General features: G+C 43.7%; 1 protein-coding gene across 3 annotated transcripts in view; it reads right to left on the bottom strand.

Annotated features, from left to right (window-relative positions):
- Positions 1 to 22,072, bottom strand: part of LOC125458317 (pantothenate kinase 3) — an 82,237-nt gene extending 60,165 nt beyond the window's left edge. For all 3 annotated transcript variants that reach the window (XR_007248809.1, XM_048543508.1, XM_048543509.1), the window contains exon 1: positions 21,598 to 22,072. Coding sequence is in view for 2 of the 3 variants with exons in the window: in XM_048543508.1 (XP_048399465.1) it covers positions 21,598 to 21,625 (28 nt within the window). In the remaining variant the exon portion in view is untranslated. The remainder of the gene's footprint in view (positions 1 to 21,597) is intronic.
- Positions 22,073 to 23,127: the final 1,055 nt, after the last annotated feature.

The following is a 23,127-nucleotide window of genomic DNA, read 5'->3' as shown; positions in this document are numbered from 1 at the left end:
TAGAAAATGCTTTGATGGCAAGCATCTTTCAATCAGGCATGAGCATAAAAATACTGATACGAAGACAGCAATCTGTATTTACGTATACAGCATATTTAACATAGAAAGTACCTCAGGAACAAAAACAAAGCTGCTGGAAAAGCTCAGCAGGTCTCTGAGTTCACCAAGTTTAGGAAAGTTTTATCAGTGTTAAGTGCGCATTGACTTAGGTCTGCCTTTGTGTCACTTGGCATTGAGTGACATCAGAAATCTACTCACTGGCACTTCGTACAGACACAAGCATGGGCACAGAATCAAATCAGGAGTTAAATAAGGTGACAACAAGCTTAGTTGAAAACAGACATGCTTTAGTGCCAAGATGGAAAGAATTACAAGGTAATCCTTAGGCAGCCAAATGCATGCCTGCTCATGATACAAATTAAATGGGATTTTGAGTATAGGTCAGTCAGAGGAATTGAAAGTTCAGGAGAAAGGAGTTGGGTAAACAAAAAATCTGCCTTAAGACCAGAAGATTTAAAAGGCAGTTTTGGTATGTTTACTTTATGCTATAAGGGACTGGAAAGAAAAAAAGGTCAGCAAGTACATGATTAATTGCAAATTTGGCTCGGTTGGGTCTAGAAACAAATGTTGGATGGTCATGAGATAACACGGTATGAAGCTGGATGAACACAGCAAGCCAAGCAGCAACAGAGGAGCAGGAAAGTTTGACACTTTGGGTCAGGGCCTATCTTCAGAAATGGAGGAGAGGAAGGGGACAATCATGAGTTTAGCAGGAATAGGATTGAGGAAGTAGAAAATAACTTGGTCATGGAAATAGAGGTGAGAAAGAGAGAAAGCACTTTTTCAATATTATAAAAGCACAAAGAAGAAAGAAAATTACAGCACAGGAACAGGCCCTTCAGCCCTCCAAGCCTGCATTGATCCAGATCCTCTACCTAAAACTGTCGCCGATTGTCCAAAGATCTGTATCCCTCTGCTCCCTGCCCATTCATGTATCTGTCCAGATACATCTTAAATGATGTCATTGTGCCCGCCTCTACCTCCTCCGCTGGCAACATGTTCCAGGCACCCACTACCCTCTATGTTAAGAACTTTTCCCCTCTCACCTAGAAATCGTGACTGTTGATAATTGAGTCCCCCACTCTTGTTATCTACCCTGTCTATACCTCTGATGATTTTGTAGACCTCAATCAGGTCCCCCCTCAACCTCCATCTTTCTAATGTAAATAATCCTAATCTACTCAACCTCTCTTCATACCATACAAGGCAACATCCTGGTGAACCTCCTCTGCATCCTCTCCAAAGCATCCACATCCTTTTGGTAATGTGGTGACCAAAACTGTACACAGTATTCGAAATGTGGACAAACCAAAGTCCTATACACAACAGCAACATGACCTGCCAACTCTTGTACTCAATAGACTGTCCGATGAATGAAAGCACGCTGTATGCCTTCTTGACCACTCTAAGTTGCCACCTTCAGGGTACAATGGACGTGAACACCCTGATCTCTCTGCAATTTTCCCTAGGGCTTTTCCATTTACTGTATAGCTCACTCTTGAATTGAGTCTTTCAAAATGCATCACCTCGCATTTTCCTGGATTGAGCTCCATCTGCAACTTCTCTGACCAACTCTCCAATCTATCTATATTCTGCTGCATTCGCCAATAGACCCCTTCACAATCTGCTACTCCATCAATCTTAGTGTCATCTGCAAATTTGCTAATGAGACCATCTATACCTTCCTCCAGATCATTTGTGTGTATCACAAACAACAGTGGTCCCAACACTGATCCCTGTGGAACACCACTGGTCACAGTTCTCCATTTTGAGAACCTCCCTTCCACTACAATTCTGTCTCCTGTTGCCCAACCAGTTCTCTATCCATCTAGCTGGGACACCCTGGACCCCATGTGACTTTACTTTCTCCATCAGCCTATCATGGGGAACCTTATCAAACACCTTACTGAAGTCCATGTATATGACAACTACAGCCCTTCCCTCAATCAACTTTGTCACTTCCTCAAAGAATTCTATGAAGTTGGTAAGATGTGGCCTTTCCTGCACAAAACCATGCTGCCTATCACTAATAAGCCCATTTTCTTCCAAATGTAAATAGATCCTATCCCTCAGTATCTTCTCCAGCAGCTTCCCCATCACTGATGTCAGGCTCACCGATCTATAATTACCTGGATTATCCTTGCTACCCTTCTTAAACAAGGGCACAACATTAGCAATTCTCTAGTCCTCTGGGACCTCACCTGTGCTCAAGGACGCTGCAAAAATATCTGTTAAGGCCCCAGCTATTTCCTCTCTCGGGTCCCTCAATAAGCTGGGATAGATCCCATCCGGACCTGAGGACTTGTCAACCCTAATGCCTTTTCGAATACCCAACACTATCCCCCTCCCTTATGCTGATTTGATCTAGAGTAATCAAACATCTATCTCTAACCTCAACATCCGTGATGTCCCTCTCCTCAGTGAATACCAATGCAAAGTACTCATTCTCACACATTTTCTCTGACTCAATGCATAACTGCCCTTCTTTGTCCTTGAGTGGGCCAACCCTTTCTCTAGTTACCCTCTTGCTCTTTATGTCTGAATAAAAGGCTTTGGGATTTTCCTTAACCCTGTTTGCTAAAGATATTTCATGACCCCTTTTAGCCCCCTTAATTCCTCGTTTCAGATTGGTCCTACTTTCCCGATATTATTCCAAAGCTTCGTCTGTCTTCAATTGCCTAGACCTCATGTACTCTACCTTTTCCCTCTTTGCTAGTCTCACAATTTCACCTGTCATCCATGGTTCCTAATCTTGTCCTCTCTATCCCTCATTTTCACAGGGACATGTTTGTCCTGCACGCTAATCAACCTCTCTTGAAAAGCCTCCCACATTTCAAATGTGGATTTACCCTCAAGCAGCTGCTTCCAATCTACATTTCCCAGCTCCTGCCAAATTTTGCAATAGTTGGCCATATTCCAATTCAGCACTCTTCCTTTAGGACCACTCGTCTTTGTCCATCGGTATTCTAAAGCTTACATAATTGTGATGACAACTCCCAAAGTAATTGCTCCTGAAACTTCAACCACCTGGCCAGGCTCATTCCCCAACACCAGGTCCAGTATGGCCCCTTCCTGTTATGGACTATTTACATACTGCTCTAGAAAACCCTCCTGGATGCTCCTTTCAAATTCTGCTCCATCTAAACCCCTACCACTAAATGAATCCCAGTCAATGTTGGGAAAATTAAAATCTCCCATCACCAACACCCTGTTTGCTCCTACATCTTTCCATAATCTGTCTGCATATTTGTGCCTCTACCTCGTGCTTGCTGTTGGGAGGCCTGTATTACAGCCCCAACATTGTTACCACACCCTTCCTATTTCTGAGCTCTGCCCATATTGCCTCACTGCTCGAGTTCTCCATAGTGCCCTCCATCAGTACAGCTGTGATATCCTCTTTGAGCAGTAATGCAACTCCTCCACTTCTTTTACCTCCCTCTCTATCCCACCTGTAGCATCTCTATCCTGGGATATTTAGTTGCCAATCTTGCCCTTCCCTCAACCAAGTCTCAGCAATAGCAACAACATCATACTCCCAAGTACTAATCCAAGCCCTAAGTTCATCTGCCTTACCTACTACACTTCGCTCATTAAAACAAATGTACCTCAGACCACCTGTCCCTTTGCGTTCATGATCTGCTCTCTGCCTACTCTTCCCCTTAGTCATACTGATTTCATTGTCTAGTTCCTTACATTATCGTGCAATTAACTCCAGAGCAACAATGGTGGAGGCTCTGAACCAGGTTTATTCATTTATATCACAAATGAGTTGTGCAGAATGTTATGCCACACAGGGGTAGTATGCTCAAAATCAAGTCCTGCTATTCCTGGGAGAGATCTTCCGGAAATAAACAGTTATTTCTTGAAAAATGTCCATATTACAGAGGAAAAGGAGCTGGACAACTTAAAGATGCATAACGGTGGATACATCCCTAGGTCCTGAACAGGTATACCCTCAAACTTGGTGGAAAGATAGGAAAGGGTTTGTGGGGCTCCCTGCTTAGATTTTTGTATCAGCAATAGCCATACGTGATGTGCCAGAGGCTAGAGTTTGGCTCAAGTGATGCCATTATTTAAGCAAGGTGGTAAGGAAATGCCAGGCAACAATAGATCAGTGAACCTGGCGTCAGTGTTGGGCAAGCTATTGGACAAGATTTACATGTATTGGAAATGTTAAGGACTAATCAGGGATAGCCCACATGGCTTTGAGTGTAGGAAATCGTATCTCACTAACTCAAAAACTTGAGTTTTCTGAAGAAGATTGATGAAGAAAATTGATGAGGGCAGAATGGTGGTCGTTGTCCGTATGGACCTCAATAAGGCTTTCAACAAGTTTCCACTTCATAGACTGTTTAGATCACATGGAAAACAGAAAGAACTAGCTTTCTGGATGCAAAGTTAACTCAAAGTAGGAATCATATTTAGCGGAATATGTTTTTCAGACTGGAAGCCTGTGACCGGTGGTGTGCCACAAAGATCGGTGCTGGGTCAACTTCTTTTTGTCATTTATTTAATAATTTAGATGTGAACATAGGAGGTAACATTATTAAAGAATCATAAAATATCTACAGCATGGAAACAGGCCCTTTGGCCCAACAAGTCCACACCAACTCTCCTGGAAATCCCACCCAAACCCATCCCCCTATAACCCATCTCATCTACACATCCCTGAACAGTAAGGGAAATTTAGCATGGTCAATCTACCTAGCCTGCATATCTTTGGACTGTAGGAGGCAACTGGAGCACCTGGAGGAAACCCACGCAAACACAGGGAGAATGTGCAACCTCCACACAGACAGATGCCTGGGTGGAATCGAACCCAGGAAACTGGCGCTGAAAGGCAGTAGTGCTAGCCACTGAATGCCCCAATGTTAGTAAGTTTGCAGATGACATCAAAATTAGTGTGTAGTGGATGGCTACCAAGGTTATCTCAGTACTTCGAACTAATGTTTTGGAGTAGATTTGTAGCTCGGGTTGTGGGTGTGGAGGTTGGTTGGCTCGCCAAGCTGGCTTGTTTCGCAGATGTTCTATTATCTTGCTGGGTAACATCCGCAGAGCAGCCTCTGATGAAGCATCAGTGTGTTTTCCCGCCTGATTTTTACTCATGAACTGATGGACAAATGGATTGAAGAGTGCCAGAAGGAATTTAATATTGATTAATGTGAAGTGCTGTAGTTTGGTAGGGCAAATCAGGACAGGGCTTATATACTTAACGGTAGGACCTTGGGGAGTGTTGCCAAACACGTGACCATGGGGTGCAGGTTCATAGTTTCTTGAAAGTGGAGTTGAAGGTAAGCAGGAAGGTGTTTGGTAAGCTTGCCTTTTATTTGTCAATGCATTCAGTATTGGAGTTGGGAGTTCATATTGTAGCTGTTACAGGATATTGGCTAAGCTACTTCTGGAATACTGCGTTCAATTCCGGTCTCCCTGTTAAACGAAAAAGAGGTTGTGAAACTTGAAAGGGTTCAGAAAAGATTTACAAGGACATTGCCAGGTTGGGAGGGTTTGAGCCATCAGAAGAGGCTGAATAGACTAGAGTGATTTTCCCTGAAGCATCAGAGGCATGGCCTTACAGAAGTTTATAAAATTATGAGGTTCATGAATACGGTGAATAGCCAAGGTCTTTTCCCTAAGTTAAGGGAGTCCAAAACTAAAGGGCATAGGCTTAAGGTGAGAGTGGAAAGATTTAAAAGGGGCATTAAGGGGTAACTTTTGCATGCAGAAGGTGGTGCATGTATGGAACAAGTTCCCAGAGGTAGAGGAGGAGGCTGGTATAATTACATTAAAAAGCATTTGGATGGTTGTACGAATAGGCTGGCAAACGGGACTAGATCAATTTAGAACATCTGGATGACATGGACAAGTTAGATGCTGTACATCTCCAAGAATTTACAGGTCATCACAGAATCATAGAATCTCTACAGTGTGGAAACAGGCAAATCAGATGAACAAGAAGGCTACCTCAGAGTAACCTGCCCTGCTAAGTATCCCACCAAGATTCATCCCCCTACCCTTTCCCTATAACCCTGCATTTCCCATGGCTAATCCATGTAACGTTACGCACCTCTGGACACCACAGGCAATTTAGCATGGTCAAACCATCTAACCTGCACATCTTTGGACCATGGGAGAAAAATGGAGCACCTAGTGTAAACCCATCAGACATGGGGAGAATATGTAAATTGCACACAGCCAATCATCCAAGGGTGGAATCGAACCCACGCCCCCTGTGCTGTGAGGCAACAGTGCCAACCACTGAGCCATTGTGCTGCCCCACAGTGTTAAAGATTTTGAGAAGTATCTAAATTCCCTGATTTACTTGTCTTTCAGGTGAGCCAGGTTTCTGTACTTAATATTGACAATTTATTACAATGTAATAGATCCGAGGTATAGAAATAATAACGAACCCTGACCCTCACAGCGCCAGGGACCCGGGTTTGATTCCAGCCTCGGGCGACTGTGCGGAGTTTGCACATTCTCCTCGTGTCTGCGTGGGTTTCCTCCGGGTGCTCTGGTTTCCTCCCACAGCCCAAAGATGTGCAGGCTAGCTGGATTGGCCACGCTAAATTTCCCGTAGTGTTCAGGGGTGTGGGGGTTACAGGGGGATGGGTCTGGGTGGGATGCTGCATGGGGCAGTGTGCACTTGTTGGGCCGAAGGGCCTGTTCCCACACTGTAGGGAATCTAATCTAATCCAGATCAGTCAGCTAACTGTTGCCAGTCAAAACTCTATCTGTAGATACACCTTGGCTTTAACTCATTTGAAACTAGGCTTCTATGACAGTTTGAACAAGCAGCTGTTTGAACAGTACTTACACGAAGTGTCAAGTTTCTTGGTCTTAAAATAAGTGCAGTAATTCTAGCAATCGTTCTTAGTTTTTGAAATTGTTCTTTTCTCATTTCAGTCACATTCGCACATACAGAAAAATAAAAACAAGTTATAGGATCATATAGCTCAGAAAGAGACCCTTTGGTCCAAGTCATCTGTGCTGACCAGACATGCTTCCTATTCATATAGCCATCCAGATGGCTTTTAAATATGCAACAGGCAGAAAAGGAAATCACTTGGCCATTCCATATGTTAGTTCACAAATTAATATTTTCACAATTCTTGATTTCAATTTTGCAGATCTCGTTAATAATACAATGTTTTTGAACTAATTTAATACTTGTGACAAAGAAAGATGTTTCTCTAAATAATTCCACAGTAATAAGCTAAACTACTGAGTCATTACCCAAATTCAATGTCCTTAGACCATGTTTGAGCCCTGCAAATAGATTATAGAGCATAAATCTATTAATCTTGATTAAGCCTTTGAATACAGATTCATTTGCTGAATTAATAAATATACTGTACAAAGGCCACATCAGCTAGTCTGCATGCATACCACACATTTAAGGGACAGAAAAGGGCTAATAAAGTTTGACAGGGGTCAGGTTGGTAGCACTCTTGTCCTGAAGAAGAAGGTACTCCAGGGATTGAATGTCAAAATCTAGGTTGGTGCTGCATTGTAGGAGATACCTCAGTGATAATCTATCTGTGGCATCATCTTTCAGGTGAAACATTAAACTGAGGCCATGTGTGTCCACTCAGGCGAATGGAATGCATTATTGTGACAAACTAGGGAATCCTGGTCAACATACATCCTTTAACCAATATTACTAAAACAGATAATTTAATTATTGTAACATGAAAGTTATGCAACCTTCCTTGGTGCAAATGACAACTGCATCTTTTGCCTTACAACAGCGACTATTGTAAAGAAGAAAACTGGCTCACGATTCACATGTTTTAGTGTATAAATACATGGACAGATGAATTTGGAGTAGGTCATTTAGCCCACGAGCCTGTTCTGCCTTTCAATAAGCTGATCTGATTGTAACCTCAACTCTGCATTCCCATCTACTCGTGCTAACCTTTCACCCTCCGATGTTTAACAAAGTAATTACCCTTTACTAAGAGAGTATTCAAAAGCTCTGTTTCCATCAACTTTTCAAACAGAGAGGTCCAAAGGCTCATGACCTGGTTTAAATGTAGACTACCTGATTTTTAAACAGCAATTCTAAATTCTCCTCTTTGGCTTTAACACAATCCCTGATTTCCCTTATTAGCCATGATTGAGCTACCTTTCCTCTTACACCAGACAGGGATATGCAATTGTTGAAATTCATCCATATGTTCTTGAAAGATCTGTCATTGCCCATCCACTGTCAACCTCTTAAGTATCCTTGGTCAGTTTATCCTAGCCAATGCATGTCTTATACTTTCAAAGTTAGCTTTAAGTTCAGGACCCTAGTCTCAGATTTAACTGTGTCACTCTCCATTTTAAATGGAGAATTCTACTTTATGATGCTCACTCTTCCTCAAAGGCTCTCACACCACAAGGTTACTAACTAATCCTCTCTCATTACATAATACCCAGTCTCGGACAGCCTGTTCTGTAATTGGTCAAGGAAACCATCCCTCATACTTTCCAGGAAATCCTCCTCCACCGTATTGCCACCAGTTTGGTTAATCCAATCAATGTACAATTTGAATTCACCCGTAATAACTGCTGTACCATTACTGCACACACCTAGAATTTCCTATTTGATGTTATCCCCAATCTCACACCTCCTTTTTCTTTACACCTATCTTTTTTGAAAATTGAAAACCTTGGATGTTGAATTCCCATCCTTCATCACCTTGCAGCCAGGTTTCTAAGATTCCAATTACATCATATCTATTAATTACACAGTTAATTCAACCACCTTATTACAAATGCTCCTTGCATGGGGGCAGCGCCTTCAGGCTCATATTTTTGACATTTAATGACCTTTTTGAATTATTACATGATGTGGCTCTTTTAGATTTCTAGCTTTGTTTTTTGTGCTTTCCACTTCTTTTTGTTTCTATCCCCACTTTACTACCCTCATACTGCCTACATTGGTTCCCATCCTACTAGTTCTCTTCCTGCTGCCAGGATGCATATGAGAAAATCTATTTTACTGAATTTGCCTTTACCAAAGGCGTGTTTATGGAATGTTTCAATATAGTAACAGTTACTATTTAGGAGTTAATCTACAATTCTGTTAAAATTTCCAATCGAGTTAAGTTATTCCCATTCCAATTCTTTCTTTTGTTGTATTTTAACTTCAGTATATGAATAAAGTGTGTTTTGCTTCAAGACTGTCAGTTTGACCAAATAAGTTGCATCTGAAGGCATGTGCCTTCAAAATAAGTAAGTGTTAGGATCTAGGCTATATTCTTAATATATTTTGAGGGGGTTTGGTTTGGTCCAAAACACTAGCCAGGCATAGATTCTTGCCAATTTCTTCATTTTAGAAACACCTGGATGACCTTGATGAAGTTCAGCCAGTATCTGGAAACATCCTTTGCTTGGGGGAAAAAAAAACACTTGCTCTCCTCCCACTCCCCCCACAACCCCCATAATTATATGCTGTCCTTTCTGATCCAGTCTCTCTGGGATCAAAATGCTTTCGGTTCTGGTTGTGAGGCCCCTCTGGTTTCCCCATCACTGTCAACTGTTTTACTTCTGCCAGGCCCAGATCCTTCTGTGTCCAAAGTCTGGTATTGTCAGCTGTAACTGAAAAAGTGAGTCCAGAAAATTTAAAACCATTATGATACATTTGCCTGTGGAAGATGACTCAATGTATCTGCATTTTCCATTTGGCCTCCCGGAAAGTGTAATTACATAAATTTAGTATTAGAACTCACCACTGAATTTGGTATATGCGACGGACAGAACTGCCTTCTTTTCTATAAGTAGACCTAGCAGGGATTTGTGGTCCACCACTATTATAAATTTACATTGTAAAGGTAGTTGTGGAATTTTCTTACTCCAAATATGACTGCCATACCTTCCTTCTCTATCTAAACGTACTTGTGCTCTAGGCGTATTTCGTCCTGGATGTATAGGCTATTGGGCGTTCCTCTCCATTGGGCCACCTACAAGCTAATACTACCCTGACGTTGTACAGTGAGGCATCACATGTCAATGCCAGATCTCACTTGGGGATCACTGTGTGCCAACATCTTAGAGGATGATAGCTGTTTCTTCATTTTCCTGAAAGCTATGGTACATATTGGCACCAACGACATAGCCAGGAAAGGGATTGAGGATCTGAAAAGGGACTACAGAGAGCTAGGTTGGAAGCTGAAGAGCAGGACGAGTAGAGTAGTGTTCTCAGGTTTGCTACCGGTGCCATGAGATTGCGGGGCGAGGAACAGTCAGAGAGTGCAGCTTAACACGTGGCTGTGCAGCTGGTGCAGGAGGGAGGGCTTCAGATACTTAGACCATTGGGATGCCTTCTGGAGAAGGTGGGACCTGTACATGAAGGACGGGTTGCACCTAAACTGGAGGGGCACAAATGTCCTGGGTGGGAAATTTGCTCGGGTGGTTCGGGAGGGTTTAAACTAGTTTGGCAGGGGGGTGGGAACCAGAGCTACACATCTGAGGGGAGGGGGGAGGGGGCATAGTAGTAGATGAGGCAGTGGCAGGATGCAGTGAATCTACCAGGAAGGTTCCTCGTGTGATGGAACGAAGGGATCGGTTAAAATGGTGTCTGCTTTAACGCAAGGAGTGTCAGAAATAAGAGTGACAAACTTAGAGCATGGATCAGTACTTGAGACTATGATGTTGTGGCCATAACGGAGACGTGGATTTCACAGGGGCAGGAATGGTTGCTAGATGTTCCAGGGTTTAGAACATTTAAAAAGAACAGGAAGGGGGGGAAAAAAGAGGAGGGGGTGTAGCGTTGCTAATCAGAGAGTGCATCACAGCAAGAGAAATGAAGGTTGCCGAGGAAGGTTTGTCGACTGAGTCAGTATGGGTGGACGTTAGGAACAGCAAGGGAGAAGTGACCTCATTGGGAGTTTTCTACAGGCCCCCAAATAGCAGTAGGGAGATCGAAGAACTCATAGGCCGGTAGATTGTTGAAAAGTGCAAACGTAACAGGGTTGTTGTTATGGGCGACTTCAACTTTCCCAACAGTGACTGGAACCTCCTTTAGTGCAGATGGTTTAGATGGAGCCGCTTTTGTCAGGTGTGTTCAGGAGGGTTTCCTTACTCAGTATGTAGACAGGCCGACGAGGGGAGAGGCCATTTTGGATTTGATGCTTGACAATGAGCCAGGACAGGTGTCAGATCTCGCAGTGGGAGAACACTTTGGTGACAGTGACCACAACAGCCTCACATTTACTATAGCCATGGAGAGGAAAAGGAGCAGTTACCAGAGGAAGATTTTTAACTGGGGAAAAGGAAACTATGACGCTATCAGGCAGAAGTTGGGAAGTACTGATTGGGAGCAATTGTTCCACAGAAAGGGCACAGCAGACATGTGGAGGCTGTTTAAGGAGCAGTTGTTGCGAGTGATGCATAAATTTGTTCCTCTGAGACAGGTAAGAAGGGGTAAGATTAAGGAGCTTTGGATGACGGGAACAGAGGTGCTTCTCGTCAAAAAGAAAAAGGCAGCTTACTTAAGGTGGAGGAAGCAAGGGTCTAGCACAGCTTTAGAGGATTACAGGTTTGCTCGGAAGGAGCTCAAAAGTGGACTGAGGAGGGCCAGGAGGGGGCACGAGAAAGGCTTGGCAGGAAGGAATAGGGAGAACCCGAAGGCATTTTACTCACACGTGAGGAATAAAGAGAATGATCAGGGAGAAGGTAGGGCCGATCAGGGATAGCGTAGGAAACTTGTGTGTGGAGTCTGAGCAGATAGGGTAAGCCCTAAATGAGTTTTTGGCTTCGGTTTTCACTAAGGAAAGGGACCTTGTTGTGAATGAGAACTTTGAGGAGCAGGGAAACAGGCTTGAACAGATCGAGACTGAGGAAGTAGATGTTTGGGAAATTTTGGCAAACATTAAGATTGATAAGTCCCCAGGGCCAGACCAGATTTATCCTAGGTTACTCCGGGAAGCGAGAAAGGAGGTTGCTAAGCCACTGGCGAAGACCTTTGCTTCCTCACTCTCCACGGGAGTTGTAACGGAAGATTGGAGGGAGGCAAATGTTGTTCCTCTTCTCAAGAAAGGGAATAGGGAAAATCCCTGGAAATTACAGACCAGTCAGTCTTACGTCTGTGGTCAGCAAGTTTTGGAAAGAATTCTGAGGGATAGGATTTATGACTATTTGGAAAAGCATAGCGTGATTAAAGGGAGTCAGCATGGCTTTGAGAGGGGCAGGTCATGCCTCACAAATCTTATTGAGTTCTTTGAGGAGGTCACGAGACAGGTTGACGAGGGTCGAGCAGTGAATGTGGTGTTCATGGACTTCAGCAAGGCATTTGATAAGGTTCCCCATGGCACGCTCATTCATAAAGTCAGGAGGTATGGGATACAGGGTGATTTGGCTGTTTGGATTCAGAATTGGTTGGCTGACAGGAAGCAGAGAGTGGTTATAGATGGTAAGTATTCTGCCTGGAGGACAGTGCTGAGTGGTGTCCCGCAGGGCTCTGTTCTTGGGCCTCTGTTTTTTGTAGTTTTTATAAATGACTTGGATGAGGAGGTTGAGGGGTGGGTTAGTATGTTTGCTGATGACACAAAGGTTGGAGATGCCGTTGATAGTATCGAGGGCAATTGCAGTCTTCAGCGAGACATTGACAGTATGCAGAACTGGGCTGAGAAATGGCAGATGGAGTTCAACCTGGATAAATGCGAAGTGATGCATTTTGGAACGTCGAACTTAAATGCTGAATATAGGATTAAAGACAGGAGTCTCTGCCGTGTGGAGGAACAGCGGGATCTTGGTGTTCAAGTGCATGGCTCCCTCAAAGTTGCCACCCAAGTGGATAAGGTTGTTAAGAAAGCATATGGTGTTTTGGCTTTCATTAACAGGGGGATCAAGTTTAAGAGCCACGAGGTTTTGCTGCAGCTCTACAAAAACTCTGATGAGACCACACTTGGAATACTGTGTCCAGTTCTGGTCGCCGTATTATCGGAAAGATGTGGAGGCTTTGGAGAGGGTGCAAAGGATGTTTAGCAGAATGCTGCCTGGACTGGAGGGCTTGTCTTACAAGGAGAGGTTGACTAAGCTCAGACTCTTCTCTCTGGAGAGTAGGAGGAAGAGAGGTGACCTGATCGAGGTGTACAAGGTAATGAGATGCATGGATAGAGTCGATAGCCAGAGATTTTTCCCCAGGGCAGAAGTGACTACCACGAGGGGTCATCGTTTTAAGGTGTTAGGAGGAAGGTATAGAGGAGACGTCAGAGGAAGGTTCTTCACCCAGAGAGTTGTGAGCGCATGGAATACTTTGCCAGTGGTAGTCGTGGAAGCAGAGTCATTAGTGACATTTAAGCGACTGCTGGACATGTACATGGACAGCAGTGAATTGAGGGGAAAGTAGGTTATATTATTTCATTTTTGGATTAGGATTAATCCACGGCACATCATCGTGGGTTGAAGGGCCTATACTGTGCTGTACGTTTCTATGTTCTATGTTCTACTACAGAACCATTTCCAAGGTTGGCCTTTTTTTTTTCGAAAGAATTGACGCAAAGGTACGCGGATAGTGGCCTGGTTATGTATGAATTTTCCAGAATAATTTATCAAGCCATGGAAAGACCTAATGTCTACTGCACACATGGGACCTTGTGCATGTTTGTTCATGCTAACTTTATCTTCTGAGTATAACATGATCTCGTTGACTCTGCAGTCCAGTACGTCACTTGGAAGGAAAAAAGGAGTCTTCCAGGTATCCCAAAGAGTACCTCTGTCTGGGTGAAACTTCAAGGACTACATCAGAGTTCTCCAAATGCACTTTATTGGTCTCCCCCAATATTACCACATCTAGACAAGTGACAACCTGGGGTAGACCTTGGAAAACATTCCCTGCGGAAAAATTGCATAAGCTCACAATACCCCTAATGGCAGTCTCATACATCGGTAGCTTCACAATCAGTCCAACTGTAGCTGCCCATTCCACGAACTGGACCGCTTTGGCACTTCCTTTGCTTTCCAGCCTACTGATTTCTGCTCTACTTTTACATGTCAAGCAAATGTCACTGGGCAGGCCTTGCAGAATCATGGAATTCCTGATCAACATGCAAGTTGGCCTTGCCTCCTTTGATACTCTTTACGACTTCCTGGTAAACTTCCAGGTATTTAGATTAGATAGATTAGATTCCCCACAGTGTGGAAACAGGCCCTTCAGCCCAACAAATCCACACCACCCCTTGGAGCATCCCACCCAGACCCATCCCCCTATAACCCACACACCCTGGAACATTACGGGCAATTTAGTACGGCCAATCCACCTACCCTGCACATCCTTGGACTGCGGGAGGAAACCGGAGGACCCGGAGGAAACCCCCGCAGACACGGGGAGAACAGTAACTGTCTGTGCGGAGCTTGCACAGAGGCTGGAATGAAACCCGGGTCCCTGATGCTGTGAGGCTGCAGTGCTAACAACTGAGCCACCGTGTCACCCCAAATTTAATTATGAGTTCACTCAGGCAGCTATTTTCTAATTGAAAGGTGAATCGTTCTCAACTAATTTCACCTCATCAAACTTGGGCTTGCGCCTTCCAGTACAATAAATGGTAACTGAACCATCTGCTTTCCATTAGAAACCAGAACTGAGGTTGTACCCTTAATCTATGAAGGTTTCCTGACACCGGGTCTCAGTGTAGATGAGGTCTTGCACAAACTTCAGGGCTAAAGTCCAGAGCAAATTTTGTAAAAGACTAGTTCTGCGATCTCTGAAATAGCAGCATTGGTATTAACTCCCATTAGATATGGGTGACTATTTAACCATTATTTAATCTTCTTTTTGATTGATCCTGATTTGGATGTTGCTAAACATTTAACTGTCCCAAGCCAGACTTAGGTGGACTTTCAAGGGTGCACACTCTGATGGATATCAGCTTTTGAGTTCAGACTAAGTTTAGATCTATTGGGGCTCTTTTGCTGCCTCCAGTCTGCATAATGGCAGCAATTACAATGTCTTACTGGCCTGGATTCTGAAGAAAATTTCAAACACTTGGCTGAGGATTGGTTTTGTTTTGGGGTTTTGCTGTGGACTGACCTCTGTTCAAGGTAGTTATCTTCACCTAAGTGGTGTTTCCCCAAGCTCAGCTGGACTGGCAAGGCTGTCCACTTCCATTGGAATAGCCTACAACGCATATGCTCCACTTGCCTCGTTTTTCAATGATAAAGCCAGTTGTAGTACCTGTTTGAAGTCCAGTTGGGCTTTAGCTAGTAGGTGCTTTTGCATGGTTACGTCATTCATCCCATATACCAAACAGTTCTCAGCATCTCATTAATGGTAAAATCAAAATCACATTCTGTTGCCAGTCATCTAAACCTAGTCAAAATCCCCATACAGATTTCACTGGTCCTTGAATTGCCAAATAAAACCGATAGTTTGGTTTCGTTGTTAAAATCCTTGACTAAACTCTTGAAAGGTTTCAATATCTGGCACCTCAGGGATAGTTAGGTACCTAATAACCAAAAAACTATGGGTCCACAATCTGTCATGAGAAATAGGTGTTGCTTTTCACCTGCTGCAATGTCATTTGCCTGGAAGAAGTAACACTTTCTTTTCACATACTGTGCTCAGTCTTCAATGGCAGAATCAAATGAGTCAAGCTTCCCAAAGTATGGCATGATGTTGGAAATGCTTACTTTAACTCAAAGACAACTGTTCTGAGTGAATTTTTTCAGGAGCATCTTTTCTTTGGTTGCCATGAAGTAACTCCAGAAGCTGGAATCCTATCTCCAGGTCATCTTTTATTAAAAGATGAAGCCTCCTTGCTATTGATCTAGCTCTGAGTGAGCAGAACCTCTGACAGTCCTGTTTATATCTATCTTACAGGGCTCTCTGATTGGTGCGGTTAATTTGGAAGGGAAAAAGGAGTCTTCCAGGTATCCCAAAGAGTACCAGACATACAGGGTGGTCTGGCACTGGGACTGGAGCCGGTTTCCAAGCCATTGCCATTGATGCTCAAATGTTTAGTTAAAGTTCAGCTTGAGTCTGGTATACTCCAAAACTACGAGGTCCTTGCAAAGGATCCTCCTGCTGTCGAGCCTGAGGTGCTTCCAGCCAGTGATCTCAGACCAGCCTACACAGCCAATGTGTTGTCCCAGTTGACCTTCAGAGGATACGTGCGTGCCAGGAGGTCTACTCTGCAGTGTCCTCAACAAGGATCAATTAGAGCAAATGTTTGGGACTTCTGGTCAGTCCATGGCAGATGAGGAATCCTGGGCGGTGAATTAACACGAGCTGGAAACAAAGTTGACTACTTGCCTAGCATGCTGGACAGGACTGCTCCAAGTGTTGTCCTACAGGGCACGAGTGCTGGTCATAAAACAGCTGATGGCCGCTGTGTTGTGGTTTTGGCTAGTCACTTTGATCTCTCCCTTCGACTTTGTTGCCACCATCCGGCAAAAGTTTGTTTCGTTTTTCTAGGACAAAAGGCAACACTGGGTCACTGCTGTGGTTCTCAGTTTCCCAACTGAGAGTGATGGTCAGGCACCAGTGTGCTTTCGCACCCAGGCAACACCTTTCTGTCCACAGACCCGGCAATGATACCTTTACATTGAGAATCCTCCAACATGGTGCACCCTTGATGACTATTTCTTCTGTCAAGTGAGTAGTCTCCGTTACACCACACAGTTCTTGTTTGTGGAGTGGTCCCGGCTTCAGGTCTTCTTCCAGGAATTGCCTGTACTCCATTTGGACCCGATTCCAATCCAGGATATGTTTGACTTGTGCTGGAGCTCTCCCTCTATGGGAGTGGCAGCTGGCATAGATGAACTGAACTCTGACTGTCCAGAACTTGACATCAGCCTCATGCTATGGAACCTTCCCCAAAATGTGGCGCCCCACAATCTCAGAATATCCTCCCAGAGCCTTGTCAGGTAGTGTACAGGCCATCTGTATGGGCTGATGCAGCACACTCTTTCTGCTGTACCTCCACCTGCTGCGCAGACCAAGCGTTAGTATAGATCCCCAGTGGAGGGCCCTCTACAAAAGGGTCCTCGCTTCTTACATTGGGGATCTGCGTTGGAGTTCTGCACGCAGTGGTCCTGGGCAACTAATGATTTGAGCAAATTTACCAAGTGCCTGACCATAAGCAAGTTCTCTGGCCTGGAGGAGATAGTCTTCGACTTACGTGTTGAGTGCCTTCATTTGCAGCTCCTTTTTAGTTTTTTGAAGGAGATGCTGTTGACATTTTGGGTGCACTTCATTCCCAAGCTCCTGATTTATGGGCACCTGGTGTGGGAACGGGTGGACAAGTCTATGAGGCTTCTTATGGCTTTACACCTGGGACTTGTAAGATGGCCATTAAGGGGTCCTTGTAGCATGCAGAGGACTGTTCCTGACTATCTGCCCTCTTTCACAGTTCTATCCACACTCAGGAGCAGGAGCACACAGTAATCATCAGGACAGCTGAGGCCTTTCATGACTGAAGGGTACTGCAGGGGCTGGAGGGCATTATAAACCTGAACGATAACATTTTTATTAAGTAAATCTTTTTGTCTCCATAGCATAAATTTCCACTTTGTCTTTTGAGTTGTGTTTGTTTTCATGTTGGTGCCCCATGAAAAAAAGCTGCTTATTTTCCATTTGTTTCAATTTTTGACACTCTGGAAGAGCCTTTGGGGTTATTATTTTGTCAAAAATATTAATTCCACATTGTCCCCAAATTGTCTCTACCAAAAGAATAGGTCAGTTTAGATAAAGGTGAAGTTTTGTATTTTGGTAGGGCAAATCACAGCAGGATTATACATTTAATCATTGTTCAGCGACAAGCTGAGGACCTACGAGATCTTGGTGTGTTAGTTCACAGTTCTTTTAAAGCATAGTTGCAGGTAGACATTTGGTATGCTTGCCTTCATTGAGCAAAGCATTGAGTAAAGGAGTTGGGAAGTCATGCTGCGGCTGCACAGGCCATTGGTCAGGCCACTTTTGGAATTCTGTGTTCAGTTCTGGTCTCCGTGTTAAAGGAAAGATGTTGTGAAACTTGGAAGTGTTTAGAAACGATTTACAAGGATGTTGTTCGAATTGGAAGACTTGAGCTGCAGGGAGATGCCAAACAGGCCAGGGCTATATTTCCTGGAATGCTGGAGGTTGAGGAGAGATTCATAAACGGTTATAAAATCATGGATAGGGTGAATAGGCACAGTCTTTTTTCGAGGGTAGGGTTAAGGCAAATCAGCAAAGACGTAAAAGGGACCTAAGGGACAACTTTTTCACGCAGAGGGGGTTGCATGTGTGGAATGAGCTGCCAGAGGAAGTGCTATAATTACAACATTTAATGGGTATTTGCATGGGTATATGAATAGGAACAGTTTAGAAGGATAATGGGTCAAATGCTATAAAATAGCCTATCTGATCTAGTCCTATCTGGCCAGAATGGGCAAATTGGACCAAACGGTCTGTTTCCATGCATCCCCGTGACTCTAAATATACTAGCCCTTCTGACACCTGGCAGCTCACTAACACTTATCAAGGTCAATTAAGGATGAGCAATTAATGCTGACCTAGCCAGCTGCACTCATAACACAACAGAATAATAAAAAGGATTCAACAGCACACTGCAATATCCATAGCTATACTTATGCATACTTTTGTTGCTCACTCATGAGACCTGATTGTCATTGGCTGGCCAGTACTTATTGCCCTTCCCTATCTACCCTTGAAAGCATGGAATTAAGCTGCCTTTTTGAACTACTGCATTCCATGTACTGTGGGTAAACACAGAATACTGTTATGGAAGAAATTCCAGGATTATCACCCAACAACACAAAGGTACAGTGACATATTTTCATGTCAGGAATTGTGTGTGGCTTGGAGGGGAATTTTCAGGTTGTGGTATTCCCTTGCATATACTGCACTTGTAATAATTCATAGAATTCCTACAGTGTGGAAACAGGTCATGCAGCCAACAAGTCCACGCCGACCCTCAGAGTATCCCACCCAGACCCATGCCCCTATAACCCACCTAAAATCGACAAATCCCTGAGCACTATGGACAATTTAGCATGGTCAATACACCTAGCATGCACATCTTTGAACTGTGGAAGGAAACCACGGCACCAGGAGTAAACCCCTGCAGACACAGGGAGAACGTGGAGTTTGCACACAGTCAGTTACCCGGGTCCCTGGGGCTATGATGCAGTAGTGCTAAACACTGAGCCCCCATGCCAAACTGCAAGAGGTCATAGGTTTGGAAGGTGCGATGTAAGGAGCTTTGAATTCTGCAGTGCATCTTTTGGACAGTACACACTGCTGCTACTGAGTATCAACTGTGGAAGGACTGAATGTTTGTAGCTAATGTGCCAAACAAGCAGGCCTGCTTTACCCTGGATGGTGTCAATCTTCTTGAGCGCTGTTGGAGTTGGACTCATCCAATCAGGTGGGGAGCATTCCATCACACTCCTGTGCTTTGTTGATGGAGAGGTTTTGGGAAGTCAGGTGGTGAGTTATTCACTGCAGTATTCCTAGCCTCTGATCAGCTCTTAGTGACACGTTATTTATATGGAGAGTTCAGCCACTTTTTGATGAATGGTAACCTGAGTTTGTTAATAATAGGGGATTCAGTGATGGCAGCATCACTGAATGTCAAGGGGTGATTAGTTTGTCATTGCCTGGCATTTGTGGGGCACAAATTTTAACATGAATCACCTTTAAAACAGCAAATATTGAGGTTTTCAAAAAAAACCTACATTTTGAGAGAGTATGACAATCTAGAATTCTTGCTGTATGCTAAACAAGATAAAATTCTAAGATGGCAGTGGAGTAGGACACTCCATCCATTTCTTTACTCCCAGTCTCAGTGCAGACCTGTCGAGGTGTCCTCTTGGTCCAGTCTGTCCCCTGGTGGTGTCTTGGTGGCCCAGGGACGTTTCCTGGCCCAGTGCACAAGCAGGTCATGCCCAGACATGTTCCTGAGGCAAGAGGAATAAAGCAGAGAGGTGGCAGCTTCAGCAGCGATGGTGTTGCAGCCCACTGCAGGAAGAATGAGGCTTGCGGGAGGTTATCCGGTATCTCTGGCAGCGCATCGAGACCAGGCAGCTGAGTGAGCTAAGCAGAGGCTTCAAAAACTGTTGAACTTTTAACTTCATTCCTTTATTTTTCCTGGTTTATATTAAGGAATAAAGTAATAATTAAGATTAAAGCCCTTAATATAAACCAGAAAAAAAGGGTTTAATCTTACTTTATTCCTCTACTGAATCTATGAAGGTAAGGCTTAACTTTTTAGACTTTCTTTTACACCTTTGTACGTAAGTTCTTTGTACCCAGGTATGTTGTATGGCACTGTGCGTGGTGTCATACACTTCCCTGTACTCCCCTACTTGAATGCATGACAATAAAAATCTAAAAAGAAATTACCAAAAGGTTTGAATTTTTTCTTTATTTATAAAGGAAACATACTACTGGAGTTTTGCTTTCACTCACACTCAATTAAATAAATCAAATCAATCGATCTAGAAAACAGATATTTGAATCATTCTTATCCTTAAGATATGGATTAAAAGAATGGTTGGGATGCTACTGATCTTATAACGTGCAAGACTAGATTTCTAAAAAAAAATCATAAACATAACAGTAATTTCCAGCTCGACATGCCTACCAATTGCTAAAGAATGCTGATACTGACAGTCACACTTACTTATTTGCAAATGCCATTCCATGATTCATTTGTGAAATCTCAGAAACATAAAACTTCACACTAACTTGACATAAAATTAATTCATTTTTTAAAATTAAAGAAACAGAGTCAATTTAAAACCTGTGCATCATTTTGTTAGTGCTCAGCTATCCAGATTGCAAACATGCCCATTTATTAAGCGAACAAGATGCGGGGCTAATTCGTTCAACTTTGTTTAAAAAATCTTTTTAGAGCGTATTCTTGACTGGATAGGGTTTCGGTCACAATTACATACACATATCAACCATTATCAAGAGGGCTTTTGAAAGCTTATATCAGCGTGTGATCTTTGTACAAAAATTATTATTATACAGCATGCAAACTTACTATGGAACCAGAGAAGTGAAAGAAACGGCAACAAAACAGCAACTGAATCAGGAACAATACAGTTGAACGCAAAAGATCGATACATCAAATAATCGAACAAATCATATCCACTAAAATATTTCAATGGGGAAGAACGGAACAAAGTACAAGATGTCAAGTGCACCTTCGCCAGACGGGAAATCAATGATCAGATATGCTATCACTGAAAATGAAACCAATCTGCATGCTGCTCAGTAGTCAGAACTCAAGTCTCTTCCGCTATTTTAGAGGCTCTACTTCCTGAAAGGGGTACAATCACCGTTGGATTTGGCTATTTCCTGAAAGATGGCTCTTGGATGTCGTTCCCGTTTTATTCGTTACTAAATTGCGAAATACTGCAATCTTGCTGTTTATTTAAAAGATATGCCAAACGCATCTGTGCCGTTCACATGCTGACTGACTTATCCTCAAATACTAAGATGGAGAATCGATTGCATTGTTTTCCGAACTACTCCAGTTTTACACTAAAATCTGTAACCATGTTTTTGCTCTCGAAACACGGATTAGGAATTTAATAACTTACAAGGCTTCTTGGCGTCTTTGATCTTCATTTTGCTATTTCGACGGACCCGCGGACGTTTTGACTGTAGTTCGGCTCAGCCTCTTTTTTTTCGCCCAAAATGCGGAGGTTGAACAGGATCAGCAGAGGGGCGGCGGCAGGAGGAGGAGGAAGAGGAAGAGTCGCGATCGGTCTACTGTAATCCGGCGATGAATCAGTAAAGTGTCGTCGGAAGGAACAGTCGCCGTGTCAGCAGCACCGATCTTTCGCTTCTCGGTGCGGCAGCTGCCGTTCAAAAAAAAATACGGCGCTCAGTCCAAGGCAGAGTCCAGGGGCGGCGGGTAAACGGAAAGAGCGGCGATTCAGGGAGAAGGCAAGATGCTGGTCATGGACTCAACGTCTCATATTCTGTCGTCTGCTGCTACGGCAGCAGCTAATTGTGAAACCGCCCACATCGGCGCGACTCGAGCTGCGTAAAAAAATAACTACTCCGGTACCAGGTGACATTCAATTGAAATCTTACTAAATACCGCGTGACTTGACTGACATGCTTTCTGGGCAATGTAGTTCTCTACTCTATATCAGGCTGGCTGCTCAGCCCAAAATATGAACTACAAATCCCAGGTGGCGAGACATCAGTGTGAAGTTGAAGATCCGTCAACTTTTTTCTGCTCACCTGATATTGCCTAGCTTGCTATGTTCCTCCAGCTCCACACAGTATTAACTCTGACTCCAGCATTTGCAGTTCTTACTTTCTCTGAATGAGTTACAATCCCCGGTGGTGTCGCGACTCTCCTCGTCCACCCCAGACAACGGGGCTCGCTTAGAATGGCAGAATGTTCACTTCGTTGGTCTCGCAGGAAGGCGGGCCGAAGGGAAAGCTAACGATAGAGACAGGCGAATTTCATGGTGGAACGCTCTGGTTAAGGATATTGTATACCCTCTCGGAAACTATCCAAAAGTTCCCAACCTGAAATGTCGTGAAGAAGTGTAATATCCGAAACGTTGACTGCTCCTTTTCTCCAGGTGCTGCCTGGCCTGCTGTGCTTTTCCAGCCTCTAGTTTGTCTGTCTTGGATCTCAGCTTCTTGCTATCCATGTTGCCTATACCCCTCATGATTTTTGTAGACCTCAGTCAGGTTCCTCCTCAATCTCCATCTTTCTAATGAAAATAATCCTAATCTACTTAACCTTTCTTCATAGCTAGCTCCTTCCATACCAGGGAACATCCTGGTGAACCTCCACTGCACCCTCTCCAAAGCATCAACATCCTTTTGGTAATGTGACGACCAGAACTGTACGCAGTACCCTAAATGTGAAATGAACCAAAGTCTTATACACCTGTAACCTGACCTGCAAATTCTTGTACTCAATACCCCGTCCAATGAAGGAAAGCAAACTGTATGTCTTCTTGACCACTCCATTGACCTGCATTGCCACCTTCAGGGAACAATGGACCTGAACACCCAGATTTCTCTGTACATCAATTTTCCCCAGGACTTTTCCATTTACTGTATAGTTTGCTCTTGTTTTAGATATTCCAAAATGCATCACC

The sequence above is a fragment of the Stegostoma tigrinum genome, chromosome 13, assembly GCF_030684315.1.
Source record: "Stegostoma tigrinum isolate sSteTig4 chromosome 13, sSteTig4.hap1, whole genome shotgun sequence".
Taxonomy (NCBI): Eukaryota; Metazoa; Chordata; class Chondrichthyes; order Orectolobiformes; family Stegostomatidae; genus Stegostoma; species Stegostoma tigrinum.
This window is presented reverse-complemented; position numbering and strand designations above follow the sequence as displayed.